General features: G+C 39.9%; 1 protein-coding gene across 7 annotated transcripts in view; it reads right to left on the bottom strand.

The window, feature by feature from the left end:
• The window catches only part of LOC109912679 (myosin-16), a 269,712-nt gene that overhangs the window by 179,749 nt on the left and 70,928 nt on the right, over positions 1-19,035 (bottom strand). The window contains exon 1 of one of the 7 annotated variants that reach the window (XM_048610908.1): positions 6,216-6,428. The exons of 4 other annotated variants lie outside the window; for them this stretch is intronic. In XM_048610908.1, coding sequence (XP_048466865.1) covers positions 6,216-6,350 — 135 coding nt within the window. In that variant the 5' untranslated portion in view covers positions 6,351-6,428. Of the gene's footprint in view, positions 1-6,049; positions 6,154-6,215; positions 6,429-19,035 lie in introns of those variants that run through there. 2 more of the 7 variants (XM_048610910.1, XM_048610914.1) reach the window with 2 other exon arrangements.

Raw genomic sequence — 19,035 nt, forward strand, 5'->3', positions numbered from 1 at the left:
CTAGATCTCTTTAAAGAATTTCCTTGCGTGGGTAAGGTTTACTCATGTATGCCAGGAGGAATAGATAGAGAAATTAAGATTTTAAGATTTACAGAGCCATCAATCTTTGTTGAGAGATGAGGAGATATGTAATTCAGAAGAGTGTTGCCAGACAAGGTTGGAATATGTGGAATTCATGGTGAAAAGAGCAATGTTCTATTATATAAAGCATAGTAGGAGAGACCGATGAAAAGTGAAGCGGTGGTGGGAGTAATAAAGAAGTTCTCAGCTCCAGGAATACAATTTATCCTTGGTATTATAAAGCTGGATCTCAGGTGGCAGTGATGTCTACTGTGGTGGAAAAGCCTGTGAAAAATCAGGCAACTGAGGTGTTACAGAAAGTTTCGCCTGGAAGTTTTCCTGATTGTGTGGTAACAAGGTCACAAAGCTACAGGTGGAAATAGGGGGAGAAATCAAAGAATAAAGATAAGGAAGTTGAAGTTTAATCAACAGAGACTATGTTTGATCAAATAGTTGAGGGAAAAAAAAACAAGATCATTTGGAAGACAAAGTGATATTTTTAGTTCAGAGAAATTAGCTGAATTACATTAAAGAGGAAAAATTAAAGCAGTTGTATCAAAAAGCATACACACAAGAAGAATTTGAGTATATCCCAGAATGTTACTGTCTTAAAAAGGATGTTTTGATGAGGAATTGGAGATCACCACATATTCAGGTGGATGAGAAATGGGCAGAGGTTCATCAAGTTGAATTACCAGTGGGTTACAGAAAGGAGGTGTTGTGGGTAGTACATGAATTACTAGTAGGAGGTCATTTGGGAGTAAGGAAAACTGAAGCCAAAATACAAAAATACTTTTATTGGCTGGATTGCATAAGGATACGGTTGAATTTTGCTGGACGTGGCATATGTGTCAGGTAATTCGAAAACCTCAGGCAGTAATAAAACCAGCACCCTTAATAACCATTCCTGCATTTCAGGAACATTTTACAAGGGTCTTAATTGATTGTATATGACCTCTACCTAAAACAAAAAGTGGGAATCAGTACATGTTGACCATAATGGATTTGTCTACTAGATTTCCAGAGGCCATTCCATTATATAATATCATAGCTGATAGGATTGTATACAAGCTACTCAAATTTTTTACTAGATACAGACTACACACAGAAGTACAATCAGATTGAGGGTCAAATTTTACTTCAAAAGTATTCATGGAAGTTATGGTCAGCTTAGGAATTAATCCAAATCCACTGCAAACCATTCAGAATCACCGGGAGCATTAGAATGGTGGCATCCAATTTAAAGACCATGTTGAGGGCTTATAGTCAAGACTATCCAGAGGATTGGGATAAAGGAATTCTATTTGTACGTTTTACAATTAGGGATGTATCTAATGAATCAACTAATTTCAGTCCATTTGAATTAGTTTTTGGGTATGAGATGAGAGGGCCACTGAAATTAATTAAGGAGAAATTGGCAATTCAGAGTTCAGAGATCACACATTTGGACCATGTGTCAAATTTAAGGGAATGATTAAATAGTGCAGGTGAGTTGGCGAGATAGCATTTAAAAGTAGCACAGCATGCGATGAAACAGGAAGCAGACACAAAATCAAAAAAATTACAATTTTATTAGTGGAGATTTATTGCTCATGTTACTCCCAGTGGTAGGTGAACCTTTTAAAGGCAAGGTTTAGTGGGCCTTATCAAATCGAAAGGAAATTGAGTGAGGTGAATTATTTAATAGAAACACCAGATGGAAAGAAATCTCACTGTGTGTCTCACATGAATATGCTCAAAAGGTGTTTTGATAGGGAAGGAAAGCAGAAGGAATGTGTTACTGGTTACAACACAGTGAAAAACCAAGTTCAGAGTATACTTAATTGGACATTCCTCCAATTGGATTGGACAATAAGGAAGTTCTCAAAATTTGGGATAAAATATTGAATTACCTTCCAGAGGAAAATCAAATTTCCTGAAAGAGTCATTACAATCATTTGGAGAGATGTGTGGGAATAAGCTGGGAAGTATTAATCTGATTATGCATGATGTGGATACAGAAAATGTTATTCCAGTTAAGCACAGCTCAAAAAGAGTTTTAACACATGCTCGAAAACAATATAGTCAGTGAGTTGCAGCAAATGGAGCTCACCCATAGTATTGGTGCCAAAACCAAATGGTACCCAATGATTGTGTGTGGACTATGGTAAAATCAATGCAGTGACAAAATCTGATTCATGTCCTGTTCCACATTTGGAAAACTGTGTTGAGAAGGTGGGACAAGAAACTTATATTTCTAAGTTGGACTTTCTCAGGGGATACTGGCAGGTACCTTTATCTGAAAGAACAAAGGAAATTTCACGATGTCAAATGGACTGTACAAGTTTAAAATCATGCCATTTGGTATAAAATGTGCCAGCCACATTTCAAAGACTAACCAATAGAGTCATTTCAGGATTACCCAATTGTGCGGTGAACATGGACAATCTGGTGATTTGTAGGCACACATGGAAGGAACATTTGGAGCATCAATCAGAATTGTTTGATCCACTTCGGGAAACGGGCTTGGTGATCAGCCTGACCAGGACCTAGTTCACAAAAGCCCAAGTCACAATCGTGGGCCATGTTATTGGACGTTGACAAATGGTCCCACAGGATGTGAAAACAAAGATTATTAGGACATTTCCCATACCATCGATGAATAACGATTCCTGGGACTGAGTGGTTTTTACTGGATGTTTGTACCGAATTTTAGCAGTGTGGCTGCTCCACTGATTGACTTGTTGAAGAAGTGCGGAATATTTCAGTGGACTGAGGAATGTCAGAGGTATTCGACAGCCTGAAAGCTGTGTTAACCACTGTCCTAATGTTACCTACACCTAATTACGCAAAGCCATTAGGGGTGGCCATTGATGTGAGTGATGTGTGTGTCAGTGCTGCACATTTGCAAGAAGACAGTGAGAAGATACAAAGACCTATTGGTATTTTTCCAGAAAGTTGAATAATCTTCAACAGAAATATTCCACAATTGAGAAAGAGTCCTTGGGTTTAGTGCTGTCATTGCAACATTTCAACATTTATATTGCCAGTAATGTGTCTGAGACAAGTGGATATACTGATCATAACCGCTGAAAGTTTTTGGAAAATTTAAGCGTAAAAATTCCTGATGGAGCTTATTGTTGCAGCTATTCAATTTGAAAATTATACATGTGGCCTGACGAAAGAATGTAATTGCTGACGCGTTGTTGCGTCTTTGATGAAGGAAGATTGAGGCATTCGGTGGCGGGATGTTTCTGCATTGGAACAGTTAATTAGTACTAGTTAATGTATGTATTATTCTGTTAAGCATTTTGATTGTTACAATTAAGCCAATTCTTTTCCTTTTATTTTTATTTTCTCTGTATTCTATTGATAGTGTATGTTTTATTTCAAGCCTGGCAGTTTGACCAATCAAATTACATCTAGAACACAACACCTTTAAAATAAGAAAAAATTAGGATCCTAGACTATCTTCTTAATACATTTTGTGGAGGTTTGGTCTGGTCCCTAACACTGGCCTTGCCTAAATTTGACTTCAGACCATCAACAATGTAGTTGACTCTTAACTGCCTCTAAAGTGACCAAGGAAAACACTCTGTTCAGGTTAAATGGAGATGGGTGACAAATATTGGTTTTACCCACATCTGATCAAAAAAATTAAACAAAAGCTAACAACTTTTTCTAAAAAAAAGAAAAGAAATGCTGTGATATTCTGGTAGGGCCATTTGGCTGGCTGAGAGCAGAGTGAGGGTGAGCTTAATTAACTTGTGCTGTATAGCTGACGCTGTCAGATTCTGTATCCATGCTTGAGGACTCTTAACCCTATTGATGCAAGTTCAGTTTCTTTATACTGTTAGACTCTGCTGCTTTTTCTGGATATGCCTCCTCCAGATGCCATTACTTTTAAGAAACATCACAATGTTGGAAATGAATGAGAATATTGCTTACTTTAATAATTCCTGACAGGATTTCCCACCCCCTTTCCTGAATGTATTCCTGAGAATTCCACAGCTACTGCTGGTCCAGCAGTGCCTTATGGAAGTGGACGTATTTGATACAGCTGAGACAGTGTGGATGCCAGGATATTTAATCATGGTAATCGCTGCACCTGAGTTTAATCCTGGTCTCACTCGATGTCCATACACAAGGGTTTTCCAGTGAATAGGTCTCTCGATTAGGAGTTGGAATTCTATCTGATTGTCTAGCCTTTTCCATCTCTTCCAGCCATTTCTGCTGTCTGAGCTGAAGATTTTGCAAGGGAATTAAATTAGAGTTTCCATATGGATCATGCCATTAATACAATTCAAAAGAGAAAGGCAAAACTCTTAAAGCTGCTTTTCTTTGAATCTGACAGTACAGTCAGAGTCCTTTTGTCCTTTCACACAGGTGCTGCCTTTTTGAAAGGACTGTTGAATTGGTTCTTTTATCCATCGGCATGAAAAATTTGCCTTTTGAGTTATTTATTCAATGTTACATCCATCAACCTGTCCGGCAGTGTGTTCAAGATCACAGAATCACAGAATTGTTAGGGTGTAGGCTGTTTAGCTTTTCAAATGAACATTATTACCTATTGCCAATCAGTCTTTTCCCCATATTATTACATGTTATTTCTATCCAAATAATCATTTCACACCCTTTTGAATGCCTCAATTAATTTCACTATGGAAAACAATTTTCCAACTTTTGCAAATTGAAGTACAGGAACATACTCCACAAAAAAGCAATGTTTGTAATCAACCTAGTCAGACAAGCGAAGGCACATCTCTATACAGGTAGAACTTGAATCTGGACCTCTTGTCCTGTGGTAGGAACACTACACTGCACCCTAAGAACCTAGAATAGTAGTGTACGGTAATGAAAATAATAATTTCATTAAAAGCAAATGATCAAATCAGGTTTAAATGTACAATGTTAAATTATTATGGAAGTTTATAAAAACATGTTTTACACATGTTGCCATGTGCACAGAATGATAATGAAACAAAATCAGAATTTCACACTACTAATTCTGAATTTTGAATTTAATCCCTAGTAAAGTTAGCTCTCTTTACAGGTTGCACAAAAAACTAAGAGCAATGTAGCTACAAGTCCAAGGATTTCCATGAAAATAGAAATATAAGAATTGCCTGGGAAACTCAACACCAAGCACACAAATACATTTGACTGTCCAGACAACCAGACATTGTGATGCACTGGGCTGTGGGAAGCCTGCAAATCATTGCTGAAATGGATGATATCATAGAAATTAGACACTGTGAATAGACAGACCAACGGGGAACTAGTTATTAATTCTCAGATGCCCAAGAATCAGAAAACTTTGCATCTCTAAACACAATGCGTGGATCAACGAGGATTGAGTTGTGCAGCAACGGTAAGATTGCTGAGAAACCAGCTGACACAGGTAGCCAAGCGGCATAGGCAAACAGATTCAAGAAAATCAAACATTTAGCTCACATGTTTAAACTACGGCTATACACTCAGCTGTGTGTGCTGTATTCTGGCAAAATCTGTCAAGCACCAACTCAGCAATGTTCACATCACGGGAATCAGTGCACTCCAGAACTTTAATCATTGGGAAAAAAATTACATCTTCCCATTTTTGTCCTTTTTGAAGTATGCCAACAACACTTCACACTGCAAGTAAAGGGTTAAGCGATCACAGTTTCTGACAAACCTCATCAATTTTGATAACTTTAATCTACTGCACCGACTCTCAGAAAGGACCATCAGAATCAGCCTTGCCAAAATGTCAAAAAGAAGCTTCAACCTTGCCTTCATATTCACAACTCTAGCCTCCTGCTTAAAAGAGATTGTGATGTTCGATTTTAAACCACATAACGAAACCATTGTGACTTCTAATGACTTTCCTTCAAACGCAAGAGATAAACAGTTCCTAAGAAACTATTTCGCCAGGTAAAATCACAAAGAGTTAAGTTCTGAATGTTCAGGGGAGGCTGAACTCGTACACACAGAACAACCAACAAGCCAACTGTGTTCAATTACAGTGTACCTCGCTAGCAAACTCAGTGCAATCTGCTTCAAGTTTTCTTTCTTCCTCCCAAAGCTTTATCATTGGCCAACATTACAGTGGGTTTGAACAGTGCACTCATTCTTCCACACGGGCTAGGTGAAAGAGACGAACGATGGTAAACTTGCAAGTGAAAGGGAATACGTACTGCTGCTATCCTCTCCTCCAAGGTCACGCTGTAGTTATCCCAGTCTAGATCTTCTGGTTCAGGCTCCAGCTCCACTCCGTCGGCTGACTCATCGGACAGAGACCGTGATCTCCGCAAGCTCCGAATTCCTGACATTTCTCGGCTGCCTAGCTTTGAGTCCCTGACTACAAAGTGCACACCTGCCTGTCTGGCTGACGAGTGCAGCAAAAGCAAGGCAAGGCTCAGCTTGATTTACTGAGACGGGAGCACTGCGGCGGTAGAAGCCTCCCAGGTCAGAAAGGTGACCAGCTTCTCCCTGCAGAGCTATACCTGGCAAGCTGGACCCTCCGACACTTTGTTTGGTCTTTGTTGATCTTTTCCTCCTGTGGATACCTTTGCACTCTCTCCCTATCTCTCTCTCTCTGCTCACTGCCTCGAAAATGTGCCATCAGAGTCGAACAATCACTTTTTGCTATTTGACACTTTCACTTGCCAGAGATAGTGCGCTCGGCTAGCTGACTCAGCATCTTACGAAATGGCACTGGCTATCAGGGAAATAACTGTAATCAATGGGAGATCCAGTGCCCTTCAGACCCCACACTCAATGCAATTTCTTTTGTGTGTGTGTGTGTTGCATTGTATCAAACCAACCGTTTGGTGCAGATATATTCTATTCAGAAACCATGTTTCCCACTTCAGATGCCTTTAGGGCTGTGTTTTAAAGAATACAATAACTGAATGTTTAGAGGCCTGATGAATCAATTGTGGCAACTTACAGCAAGCCTCATCGAGAACAGAATATCCTTTACCAACAGTCCTGTTAAATTCCTGATGTATTTCTTCATATAAAATCAGAATTTATATCATACCAGGAAAACAACCATCTATTCCACATATACTATTCTCTGGAAGTGAATACCTGGCAACATATGAAGCTGCTTTATATTTTCAACTGCTGACTTTTTAAAGCTATATTCACATGTGCTTCAGAACAGTACAGAATCATCATTCTAATGTTCTTCCAGCCTGCTTCCCCCTTCTTAATTTTAGTCCCATACAAAGTTATGAATTAGGACTAGGCCGTTCGACCCCTCAGTTCCATCCTACCACTCAATGAAATCACGGCTGATCTGATTGTGGCCTTCACATTCCCACCTATCTCTGATAAATCTCAACTTGCTAATGGTCAGTCAAGAATCTATCTGCCTCAGCTTTATGGTATTCATTGACCCTGCCTTCACTGCTCTCTGGGTAAAGGACTTCAAAACATCATGACCCACTGAGAAAGAAAGAAAATTCTCCTTAACTCTGTATTAAATGGGAGACCCCTTACTTTGAACTGTGCACCCTAGTTCTAGTCTCTTCCATGGGGAACCATCCTTTTAGTATCCATCCTGTCAATTATCCTCAGAATCTTATATACGTCAATATTTTCGTTTCTCATTCTTATCAACTCCAACAGTTACAGGCCGAGCATATCCAAAAATTTCCTCTTCTATGTCTCAGTATTGAGTGGACTTTCTCTGGACTGAATCTAAGGCTTTTATATATACTTTTTAAAATAAGGAGCCCAAAACTGTACAGAGTACTCCATATGTGATTTCAGCAGCACCTTTAATAACTGTGGCAAAACATCCCAACTTTTTCAATTTCAATTCCTTTGCAATAAACAACAACATTCCATTTTTCTTCCTAATCACTTGTGTGTCTGCATCTAAACTTTATATCTACCAGGATACTCATATCCTTCATACCCATACCAAAGTTTTGCAATCTCTCTCGATTTTAATAATATGCTGCCTTTTTTAATTCTTTTGGCCTAAGTGGACAAGTTGACATTTTCCTACTTCAAGTTTCATATGCTAATTTTTTGATTGAAACTGTTATTTTGTGACAGTAAATGTGTCACTATAAGATCAAAATACAATGATCAGTGAATGTTTTTTATGTCCAGAATTCTGCTTCCACGGCGATGCTGCAAGGATCTGAAACAGGTCTCTTGTATTTTCATGACTGAAAGCAACAAATGCTGGTGATCACAGTGAGTCAGGCAGTATCCATGGACAGAGAGCAAGTTAGTAGCTTGCTTTCTCTTCATGGATGCTGCCTGACCCACTGTGATCTCCAACATTTCCTGTTTTCAGTACAGATTCCAGCATATGCAGTCATTTGCTCCTATCTTGTATTTTCATGATGTATATTCGTATGATCTCAGCTGGTGATATTGCTGGATGTCAAATTCCAAACTGAAATCTGGCATGATAGATCATATCTTGATTAGTTTTTAACCATTTAGCAACGTTACCCTTCATTGAAAGATAAGCAGGCAATGTTGCCGATTTGGTTCTAACAATAAAACAGGATCTATTTCCTGCAAAAGAATAGAAGGTGAAGCAGAATAAACCAAGCTATTTACATAAAATACAGATTTGAAAGGTTTTAAAACAGACAAAAATACAATCCCACCCATCTCAACACCATCACTTTAGAGTGTTCAAATACCAGAGAGAGTCTGCTTTTCTATCACAGGTTTAACTTAATATTTTTCTTTCAATTCCAAATCTTGGGATTTTGGTGGCCTTTTCCTTGATTAGTCACACAACTGAGCTCAGACATTCTCAAATTCGAATAATACCTCCGAAGTTCTAACTAGACACTTCTGGTCTTGGACTTTCGAACTAAAGTCCCTACGCTGAGGCGGCTATTTTGTAACAGTTCTAAGCTATCTCCTTTCTCCATGAGCAACTGGTTCACACATCTCACTCCCATCATATACTCTCTAAACTGAAAAAAATGCTTTCCAAGCAATGGGTTGGCCCCCCTTCCCCACTCTACGCCCACTAAGTAAAACAAAGTCTTGATCCTTTTAAATATAAAGCAAGATAAAGCTCTTCATTGTTTATCCTGTCCACTCATACAGCTCTCCCAACACACAGAAATTCTCATTGTCACTCGAGTGATTCCCTCTCTCATACTGGTTTCTTAAAAAGGAAAACATGGATCTAGATGTACTGACAAGCTAATCTTTAAACTCTTTTGTAAATAAATATTTTTTAAAAACCAAGTTATTCAGACATATTAAACACATATCTGGGGAATCCAGACCTACTAGCTCATAGTAAGGGATACTACCACTTTGCCACAAGTCTTTTGTAGACATAGGCCAAAACCCACATATCACTAGTTCAAAATCCAAACTCAAAAACAAATGATACTTCTATAAATAATAATATCAATGACTTAAATTTACGGATTGGGATTACAGATGATTGGCCGTGTGGTTGATAATGATGAAGATATCTCTAAATTGCAGGCCAATGGATATCAACATTCTGTTATAGCCTGTGAGACAATGAACTGAGAACTGGAAAATGGGATTAGGTTTCATAAATCTTTCTCGATGAACACAGACATGATGGGTTGAATGGCCTCACCAGTGCTGCATATTTTATATGCTTCTATGAATGCAAGTTAGAAAACCTCTAGAAATGAAAAGCTTTTGTTATTTAGAGTTAATTACAAAGTCAATGACTATTGCATTTGAAGCACTACTGCTGATACTAACTTGCTTGTCCTGAGGAAGGGAAAATAAATCTAATCTTGGTTGTTATCCAGTGACCTGATATCCTTGATTGGTTATGAGTCACTGACAATTAATTAATCTGCAAATGGCAAGAATATTTTAATACTTTAGGGAAAGAATAGGCAAGTAGAAAAATTTAGACTGCTCTCTTAAACAATTGATAGAGGCATGTTGGCTAGAAAGAACTTTTCAAATATATCCAATTAATTAAAACAGAGAGGTAATTACAAGATTAAAAAAAAAATTGTGCTAGAGACAAACCAAATGGTTTAAATAATATGATGGGTATAACAGTTGCATGCTGAGGGTCTAACCAAAGTAACAAGTAATCCAAAACTGCACAAACTAATTAAGGTAGAGAGATCATAATAAGTTATCAAGGTGACAGTGTTGAAACAGAACAGTAAGAAGATTTAACAAACACAGAACAGTATGGTGGGGTTACATGTAGCACGACATGAACACAACACCACACAACCCTGTCATGGCAACTTCTGCAAGACATGCCAGATCATCGACATGGATACTACCATCACACGTGCGAACACCACCAGCCATGTACACAATAGGTACTTATGTGACTCGGCCAATGTTGTCTACCTCGTACACTGCAGAAAAGGATGCCCTGAGGCATGGTATATTGGTGAGACCATGCAGACGCTACAACAACAGACACCGCACAACAATTGCATGACAGGAATGTTCCCTCCCAGTTGGGGAACACTTCAGCAGTCAAGGACATTCAGTCCCCAACTCTCAGCTAAGCGTCCTCCAAAGCGGCCTTCGGGACACACAACAACACAGAATCGCTGAACAGAAACTGATAGTTAAGTTCTGTACCCACAAAGATGGCCTCAACCATGATCTTAGGTTCATATTGCACTACATGTAACCCCACCATACTGTTCTGTGTTTGCAGAACCTACCTTACTGTCCTGTTTGGACACCATAACCTTGATAACTTGTTATGATCTCTCTACCTTAATTAAGTTTGTACAGTTTTGGATTACTTGTTACATTGGTTAGACCCTCATCATGTGACTCTCATACCTATCATGTTATTCCAGCCATTTAGTTTGTTTCTAGCACCATCTTATTTTTTATTTTTTTGTAATGATCTCCCTGCCTTAATTAATCAGATTATAGGTCATCCTTTCACTTGCTATTGACACTTTTGATCACCTGCAAAGACTTGTTATTTCAGCCTGTCAAAACTCTACTCACACCATTTGTACAATGTTTTGACACTCTTAATTACCTAGAATGATCTTGCAATGATCTCTCTGCCTATAAATTCTGTTCCTATGTGCTCACCTCTACTTCACCTGATGAAGGAGCTGCGCTCCAAAAGTTCGTGACTTCAAATAAACCTGTTGGAGTATACAAAAACAAAGTTGCTGGAAAAGCTCAGCAGGTCTGGCAGCATCTGTGAAGGAAAAAACAGAGTTAACTTTTTGGGTCTGGTGACCCTTCCTCAAAACTGTTGGACTATAACCTGGTGTCGCATGACTTCTGACTTTGTCCACTCCAGTCCAACACCAGCACCTCCACATCATGGTTCCCACCGATAGTTTAGGATGTAGTTATAAATTCTTGAAAAATAATCACCTAGTATTTAGTCTGCAGGGTGTTTCTTTTAGCAAGGCCAGAATATGCAGGAAGTGTTGCAAACTTTTTGTGGCAGAAATGGACTCATTACCGTATCAAGGACAAAAGATATGCACCCTTTACTCATATCAGAAATATGCATAAGGTCCTTTACAAAATTAGCTTGCAGCCAGGAAATCGTCAGCCCAATTCACATTAAAGGAACCAGACCATCCTAAATTGTGCTTGAGAAGCTGATGGTGAGCTGCCTTCTCGAATTACTGCAAACTGTTTGGTATAGATACACCCATGATGATGTTAGGAGAGAGTTTTGGGATTTTGATCCAACAACCCCGAAAGAATGTGATAAACATCCAAGTCAGGAAGGTGCATCACCTGGAGAGAAATTTGCAGGTGGCAATGTTCCACTGTATCTGCCTCCCTGCCCATCTCGAAGGTAGTGGGTTTGCTGTCGAAGGAATTTTGGTAAATTTCTGCATGTTGTAGATGATACTGCTGCTACTGACCTTTGGTGGTGGAGGGAGTGGATGCTTGTGAATGAGGTGCCAATCAAGTGGGCTGCTTTGTCCTGGATCGTGTCAAGCTTCTTGAGTGTTGTTGGGGCTGCACTCATCCAGGGAAGTGTGGAGTACTCCATCACACTCCTGACTTGGGTTTTCAAGATAATGGATAGGGGTTAGAGATTCAGGAGATGAGTTACTCAATGTAGATCCTAGGTCTTTAAGCCCGCTCTGGTGGTTGCAGTATATACTTGGCTAGTTCAGTTCAGTTTTTGGTCAATGGTATCCCCCAGGATGTTGATAGGTGTCTGCAGGGAGTGTTAGCGTGGGTCTAGAGGTAGGACAATATCCAGATTTTTCAATCATAGCCAAACCAAAAATATAAATAATTTGTAGAAGAAAGCAATGTCAGAAGTTGCTGGAGGGAGCAAAAAGAAAGACAAGAAAGGATTGTGCAATGGTGCTGCTTCACCACGTCACATCACATCAAATCTGCTGTTGTCATGAGTAATTTATTGAAACATAGACTGATCAGTAGAAGATGCTGATCACACCATAAACTTTCCCTTCAGAACTTTGTAGGCATATGGGAGCATGCATTTTGCACCAATTGCTTCCAACTGAATATAACCTCCCAAAAGGCTAAGTTACAGGATTATATGGTGTGTTCAGGTATAACCTTTACACTATCTCCAAGGTTTCATCTTACTATCCATTGGGTATTGCCTGTTCAAGCCAGGAAGGTTCCAGTGCTAATCCCTGGCCTAGCCTAGATAGGATATCAGTCAGGACAGAGCAGGAGCATGGTAACTGGCCTAAGCACACATGGATCCAGGAAAATGAATATCAGCCATAGTTGTCACTCCCAGTTACTATGCTGTAACCCCCCCAGTTAAAACTATGGGAGGGAGGGATTGATGGGTGGGGGATAGTATTGCTGGCAGGCTGACATTTGTGACCCATCTCTAATTGTTTTTGCATTGAGTGCATTGTTTGGCCATTTCAGAAAGTGATTAAGAGCTGGCCGCAATAAGTCGGAACAAGGAGAGGTGTAGATTTCAAAGTGATGCCTATTTTGGAGTCATGTAGCTTATTCAGCTCATATGTTGCACACTCCCATGGGCAAGCAAGATGCCAGCAAGTCTCAGCTCATTCTGGAAAAGGGAGCATATATTTGGTGAGGATAAAGGACAGCATTCAGTAGAAACTGTCAGTCTTTTACAGCTGTTCAGGTGTAATTTTCTACTCGATTGGAACAATCAGAATTGAAAGCTCGACCTATGCCAGATGTTGTCCACTTCCATTGAAAGTCAGATAAGAAAATTGAAAGTTGCAGTCAAGCTGTAACACGTTTTCAACAGGGAATAGAAAAAATGTTTGATGGTAAAATCCGATTCATTAGGTCATACTGTTTTGTCAATCCCCTCTCTCCTATTGCCAAGAGTGACTTGGGATACCCAGCTTGAGTAACCAGCTTTGAGGTAGCATCATAAACAGACAATCTGATGGGGAGCTGCAGGAGGGAAAAAAAAAATCAGTTCTGGTAAACGTTGTGCGTATGATTCTATGTCAGTTTTTGACATTCACAGTTTTACATGTGAACATATAAACATATGAATTAGGAGCAGGAATAGGCCATTTGGCCTCTTGAGACAATGCCGGCATTTAATAAGATCATGGAGTCATTGAGTCAGACATCATTGACCATTCGGTCCAACTCATCCCTGCTGACTGGACGTCCCAATGTGACCTAGCCCCATTTTCCAGCGTTTGGCCCATATCCCTTTAAACCCTTTCTATTCATGTACCCATCCAGACGCCTTTTAAATGTTATAATTGTACCTGCCTCCACCACTTCCTCTGGCAGCTTGTTCCATACAACCCACTGCATTAAAGAATTGCCCCTTAGGTCCCTTTTAAATCTTTGCCCTCTCACCTTAAATCTATACCCTCTAGATTTAGGCTCGTCCCGTCTCTAGAAAAAAGACCTTGACAATTCACCCTATCCATGCCCCTCATGATCTTATAAACCTCTGTAAAGTCATCTCTCAGCCTCCAATGCTCCAGGGAAAATAGCCCCAGCTTATTCAGTCTCTCCACATAGCTCTCATCCTCCTGTCCTGGCAACATCCTTGTAAATCTTCATGTTTAACAACATCCTTCCTATAGCAGCAAGACCAGAATTGAATGCAGTATTCCAAAAGTGGCCCCACCAATGTCCAGTAGAGCTGCAATATGACATCCCAACTCCTATACCAACCAATGAAAGCAAGCGTGCCAAAAACTTCCTTCACCACCCTGTCTACCTATGACTCCACTTGCAAGGAACTATGCCCCTGCACTCCTAGGTCTCTTTGTTTGGCAACACTCCCCATAGTCCTATGTGATTTCAACTCCACATTCCCATCTACCCCCAATTATGTGGCCTCCCTTGTTAGGCAGAAATCTCTTCAATTTTGCATTAAAAATAATCAATGACTTTACCTCCACCACCCTTTGGGGAAGAGATTTCGACAGACATAGGATTCTCGAAGAAAAAAGTCGTTCTACTCATCTCTGTCTTAAACAGCAGACCACTTATTTTTAAATAGTGCTCCCTGTTTCTAGTTTCTCATACAATGAGAATCATCCTTTCAGCATCCACCCTGTCAAGTTCCCTCAGAATCTTGTGCATCTCAATTAAATCACCTTTTATCCTTCTAAACTCAATGGCCCAGTCTGTACGACCATTTTTAGTAAGATAACCCTCCTATCCCAGCAATCAGTCAAATAACTAATGTATTTAACTGTTAGAACATACAACAGTGCAGCACAGGAATGGACCTTCAGCCTGTGATGTTGTGCTGAACATGATGCCAAATTAAGCTAATCCCTTCTGCCTGCCCTTTGTCTATATCCCTTCATTCCTTTCATATCCGTGTGCTTATCTAAAAGTCCCTAAACACCCCTATCATATCTGCTTCCACCACCACTGGGAAATGCGTTCCAGACTCTTAGCACTCTGTGTAAAAAAAAAATATGCCCCTCATATCTCCTTTGAACTTTCCCCCTCTCACCTTAAATACATGCCCCCTAGTATTAAACATTTAAGCAATCAGATTTTCCAAAGAAATGCCATACAGTGTACAGGTTTTATCACAGCAGCTTTCCATGAGCTTTCTTCTCCATTATAGCTCCCTCACATCTTCCCCAAAGGTGGTGAGTCATATTAAAACATGGTTTCTTACAAAGCGACTCCACATTATTCTGAGGAGCACTCTTATTAAATCCCAATGCAGCAAACCCCTGCTTTTAAATTCTTACCATAGCTCCATCCCTCTTTTTTAATAAACTCTTCCAGCTCTAAAGCACTCTTAGATCCATGCTGCCCTCCAGTTCTGGCCTTTTGTGCATCTCCTTCTGCACTACTTCCTTCAACTCATCATTGGCTGCCTAAACTCCAAACTCTGGAATTCCTTTACGAACCATGTCCACCTCTCCAGCTCATTCTCCACCTGTAAGGCACCCCTTGACAACTTAATTAATACTTCCTTATGTGACTTCTGTCTGATGCTACTAAAGAACATAGGAACAGGAGTAGACCATTCTGCTCCTGGATGCTGCTTAGCCATGCAATAAGATCATGGCTGATTTGTGACCTAACTCCATAGGGCCTGCTTTGGGCCCTTATCCCTTGATAGCCTTGTTGAATAAAATATCATCTACTTCAGATTTCAATTTAACAACCGAATTAGTATCGACTACTGAGGAAGAGAGCTCCAAACCTCCATTAGCTTTGCATGTAGAAGTGCTTTCTAACATCTCTCCTGAATGGCTTGGCCCCAATTCTTAGGCTACGCTCCCAGGTTCTACCAGTGGAAATAGTTTATCCAGCTGTCTTTCCCTATTAATACCCTGAAAACCACAATTAGATCACCCCTTAATCTTCTAAATTCTAGAGAATAAAGGCCTAGTTTGTCTAATCTCTCCTCATAACAATCCCTGAACTCCAGGTATCATCCTTATAAACCTGTGTTGAACTCCCTCTAGAGTCAAAACATCCTTCCTGAGGCATGGTGCCCAGATCTGCTCACAGCACTCTAAGTTTTAACTAGGGTTTTGTATAACTGCAGCACAACGTCTGCATCTTTATAATCCAGCCCTTTAGATATGAAGACCAGCATTCCATTAGCCTTCTTGACTATATTATGTACCGGTTAATGGTATTTTAAAGAGCTATGCAACTGAACTCTCAAATCTCATGAGACTTCCACTGTATTTAATGTTGCACCTTCTGAAAACTACTAATGATCTATCCTTTTTCAGTATGAAATGGATAACCTCACACTTGCTTGTATTAAAAGCCATCTGTCACAGCTTTGCCTATTCTCCAAATCTATCAGTATCCTGATATATATATGAAAGATGTTTTTTATATTCATGGGAGGATCTGCATAGTGTGGGATGGTTGGTTAACCATAAGGATGCCTCACAGCCAAGTCCTATTATACCTTTCGCAGTACATCTACATTTCAACAAGGGTGCTGCTCCCACAATCATTACAGATGACTTATCCATTCCTTTATCTATGTGTTCTAAAATCTTTTGATGCTCCCTGAGTTGCGGACAGCTAAATGACCCTTGAAAAGGGTACAAGCCATGACACTTTCTACACTCTGCCCCCCTGACCTTGACCCTAACCCTAACCCTAACCCCATGTAACTCTCATTGATAACTGTACAATATATGACAGATATTAGAAGAGTCATAAGGAGGAACCTTTTTTCCTTTGTGTCATTGTATATAGTCTAGCAATGACTAAGTTATTGGGGCAGACTTTCCACTGGCCAGACAGTTGTTACTCTTGTGTAGATAAGACAGCCTGGCACACTCTGAAGGAATTGCCTGGGAAATTTAATGTTCTGCTGGGCAATTCCTCTATGCCTGAAACCCTCTGTGAGTCTACATTTAAATGTAAGATCTCAAATGGTTTCAATGAAATTAAGTAAAATAGTTACTTAGGAAAAGTCAGACTGTTAAATACATAAGCTAACTCCTGAATAACTATTAAATAGACTTATCTCACATATTCCAGATACTACTCACCCAAACCCCTTACACCTCCACAAACCTGACTCAAGCCCCCCATCTACATGCCAGACCTAACCCAACTTCCCTCCAACACTACCAATGGCCCCAATCCCCCTGCCACTGGACATGAACACCCATTTCTGTACCAGATCTGACTTCCACACTGCAAAATCTCAATATCATTCCCGTACAAGGATTGACTTCCCAATTGCCAAACCCCAGCATCCATTCCATACTGGATCTGACTTTTGTATTTCCAAATCCCAAAACTATTCCCGTACCAGGACTGACTTTCCTGCAGCCAAATCCCAACACCATTTCCATACCAGGATTGACTTCCCTGCTGCCAAATCCCAACACCCATACTCCTGCCAGGGCTGACCAGCCCTTCTGTTCTAAGTGAAAACCGCAGACCTGACATCCATCCTCCGCAGCCCTCATTGGATCTGATTTCACCCGCACGCTGGATCTATCCTAAACGCTGCCCTGCCCCATTTCCATCTTGCACTCTGGCACTGTACCCTCTTAGCATTCTAACCCCTTGCCATGGTATCTGACCCACCAGCCACCCTACAGCTGGCACCCAGCTTATCTGGCACTTTTCCCACTTGGCATCTTACCCCTCCACCCATGTGGCATCCTAACCACCCAGTACCCAAACATCACACTTAAAGTTATTTGAATCAACCTGTTTTGACACACCTCAGATGCAGGTGGGACTTGAACTAAACATTTTGGCCCAGATGTAGGGACATTATCACTGCATCCTAAGAGCTCAAAAGTGCTACCTATTGCTGGCAATCTGTGTGAAATGGCCTGCCTCTGGAAAATCTGGCCCATTGTTCTGTAGGGATTGGATGCAATTAGTCACGATCAGTTTCTGTGATGTTCAGTGAAGATGCAAAATGAACCCTATGCTCCTAATTCAAATTGCAGTCAGCAAAAATAAAACAAAGATAATTAACAGTAAACATTGAAATTGAGAGGCACCTCAAGTGCAGCATCTGTATGGAGAAAAGTTGAATTCTATCCAACATTTCAAATAGAAATGTTTTGTAGTGTGCTTATTTGTATGTCTTATGAATAATGCATATTTTTGAAAATAAAACTAATGGTAACGAACTCACACAACCCAATGTAAATAGATACATTTATGACACAGTGAATTCACCTAATCATTGGAGGATTTTGTTGCTTAATTTCTAAACGAAAGGCATGCCCATTTCCAAATCAACTTTTAAAGCAAATTACACATTAAAATAGGAAAGATGTTCATTAATATATAACACATTTCATAACCTCAGTACTGTATAGCTAATTAGGTACTTTAGTGTGTGGTTTATGTTATATTAATATTTGCACAATTTGTTGTCACCAATCCTCATTTCTCTATGCTGAGACTAGGCCTATCTAATTTATCAGTGGTAGAGGATTAGCCATTGGTGAGTCAAAAAAAAGTCACCTGACTTGCATAACAATGCAGTTTCATGTAGGATAGAAAAATGTACAGTTTACAATAGCCTGCTAGGCACAGTTACTTAGGACTTTCGAGAACTTTCCACATCTGTACAGATGTCACCCGCCTCCACCCATAGACTTGTTTTATTTAATCAGATCAGGTGGAACTTAATAGAATATACATCCTTCAGAACCATTATCTTGTACAACAGTTTGCATCGTAGAAAATACAGCAATCATTTTGTGCACAGAACAATTTCTCAAACAGCAACGTGACGGTAAACTGTTGACAAAAACAGAAATTGCTGGAGAAACTCAGCAGGTCTGGCAGCACCTGTGAAGAAAGAAAGCAGAGTTAACATTTTGGGTCCGGTGACCCTTCCTCAGAACAGCACCCGCAGTTCTTTCGGTTTCTATTCTGAAGAAGGATCATTGGACTCAAAATGCTAACTCTGCTTTCTCTCCACACGTGCTGTCAGACCCACTGAATTTCTCCTGCACTTGCTGTATTCTTTTCAGATTTCCAGCCTCTGGAATCCTTTGTTTTATTTTAGGTAAACTGTTAATGCTGGTTGCAGAGATATCATGTCTTTAATGTAATTGAAGGAGAATGCACATTCAG

This window comes from Rhincodon typus, chromosome 23 (genome assembly GCF_021869965.1).
Source record: "Rhincodon typus isolate 14 chromosome 23, sRhiTyp1.1, whole genome shotgun sequence".
NCBI classification, from domain to species: domain Eukaryota; kingdom Metazoa; phylum Chordata; class Chondrichthyes; order Orectolobiformes; family Rhincodontidae; genus Rhincodon; species Rhincodon typus.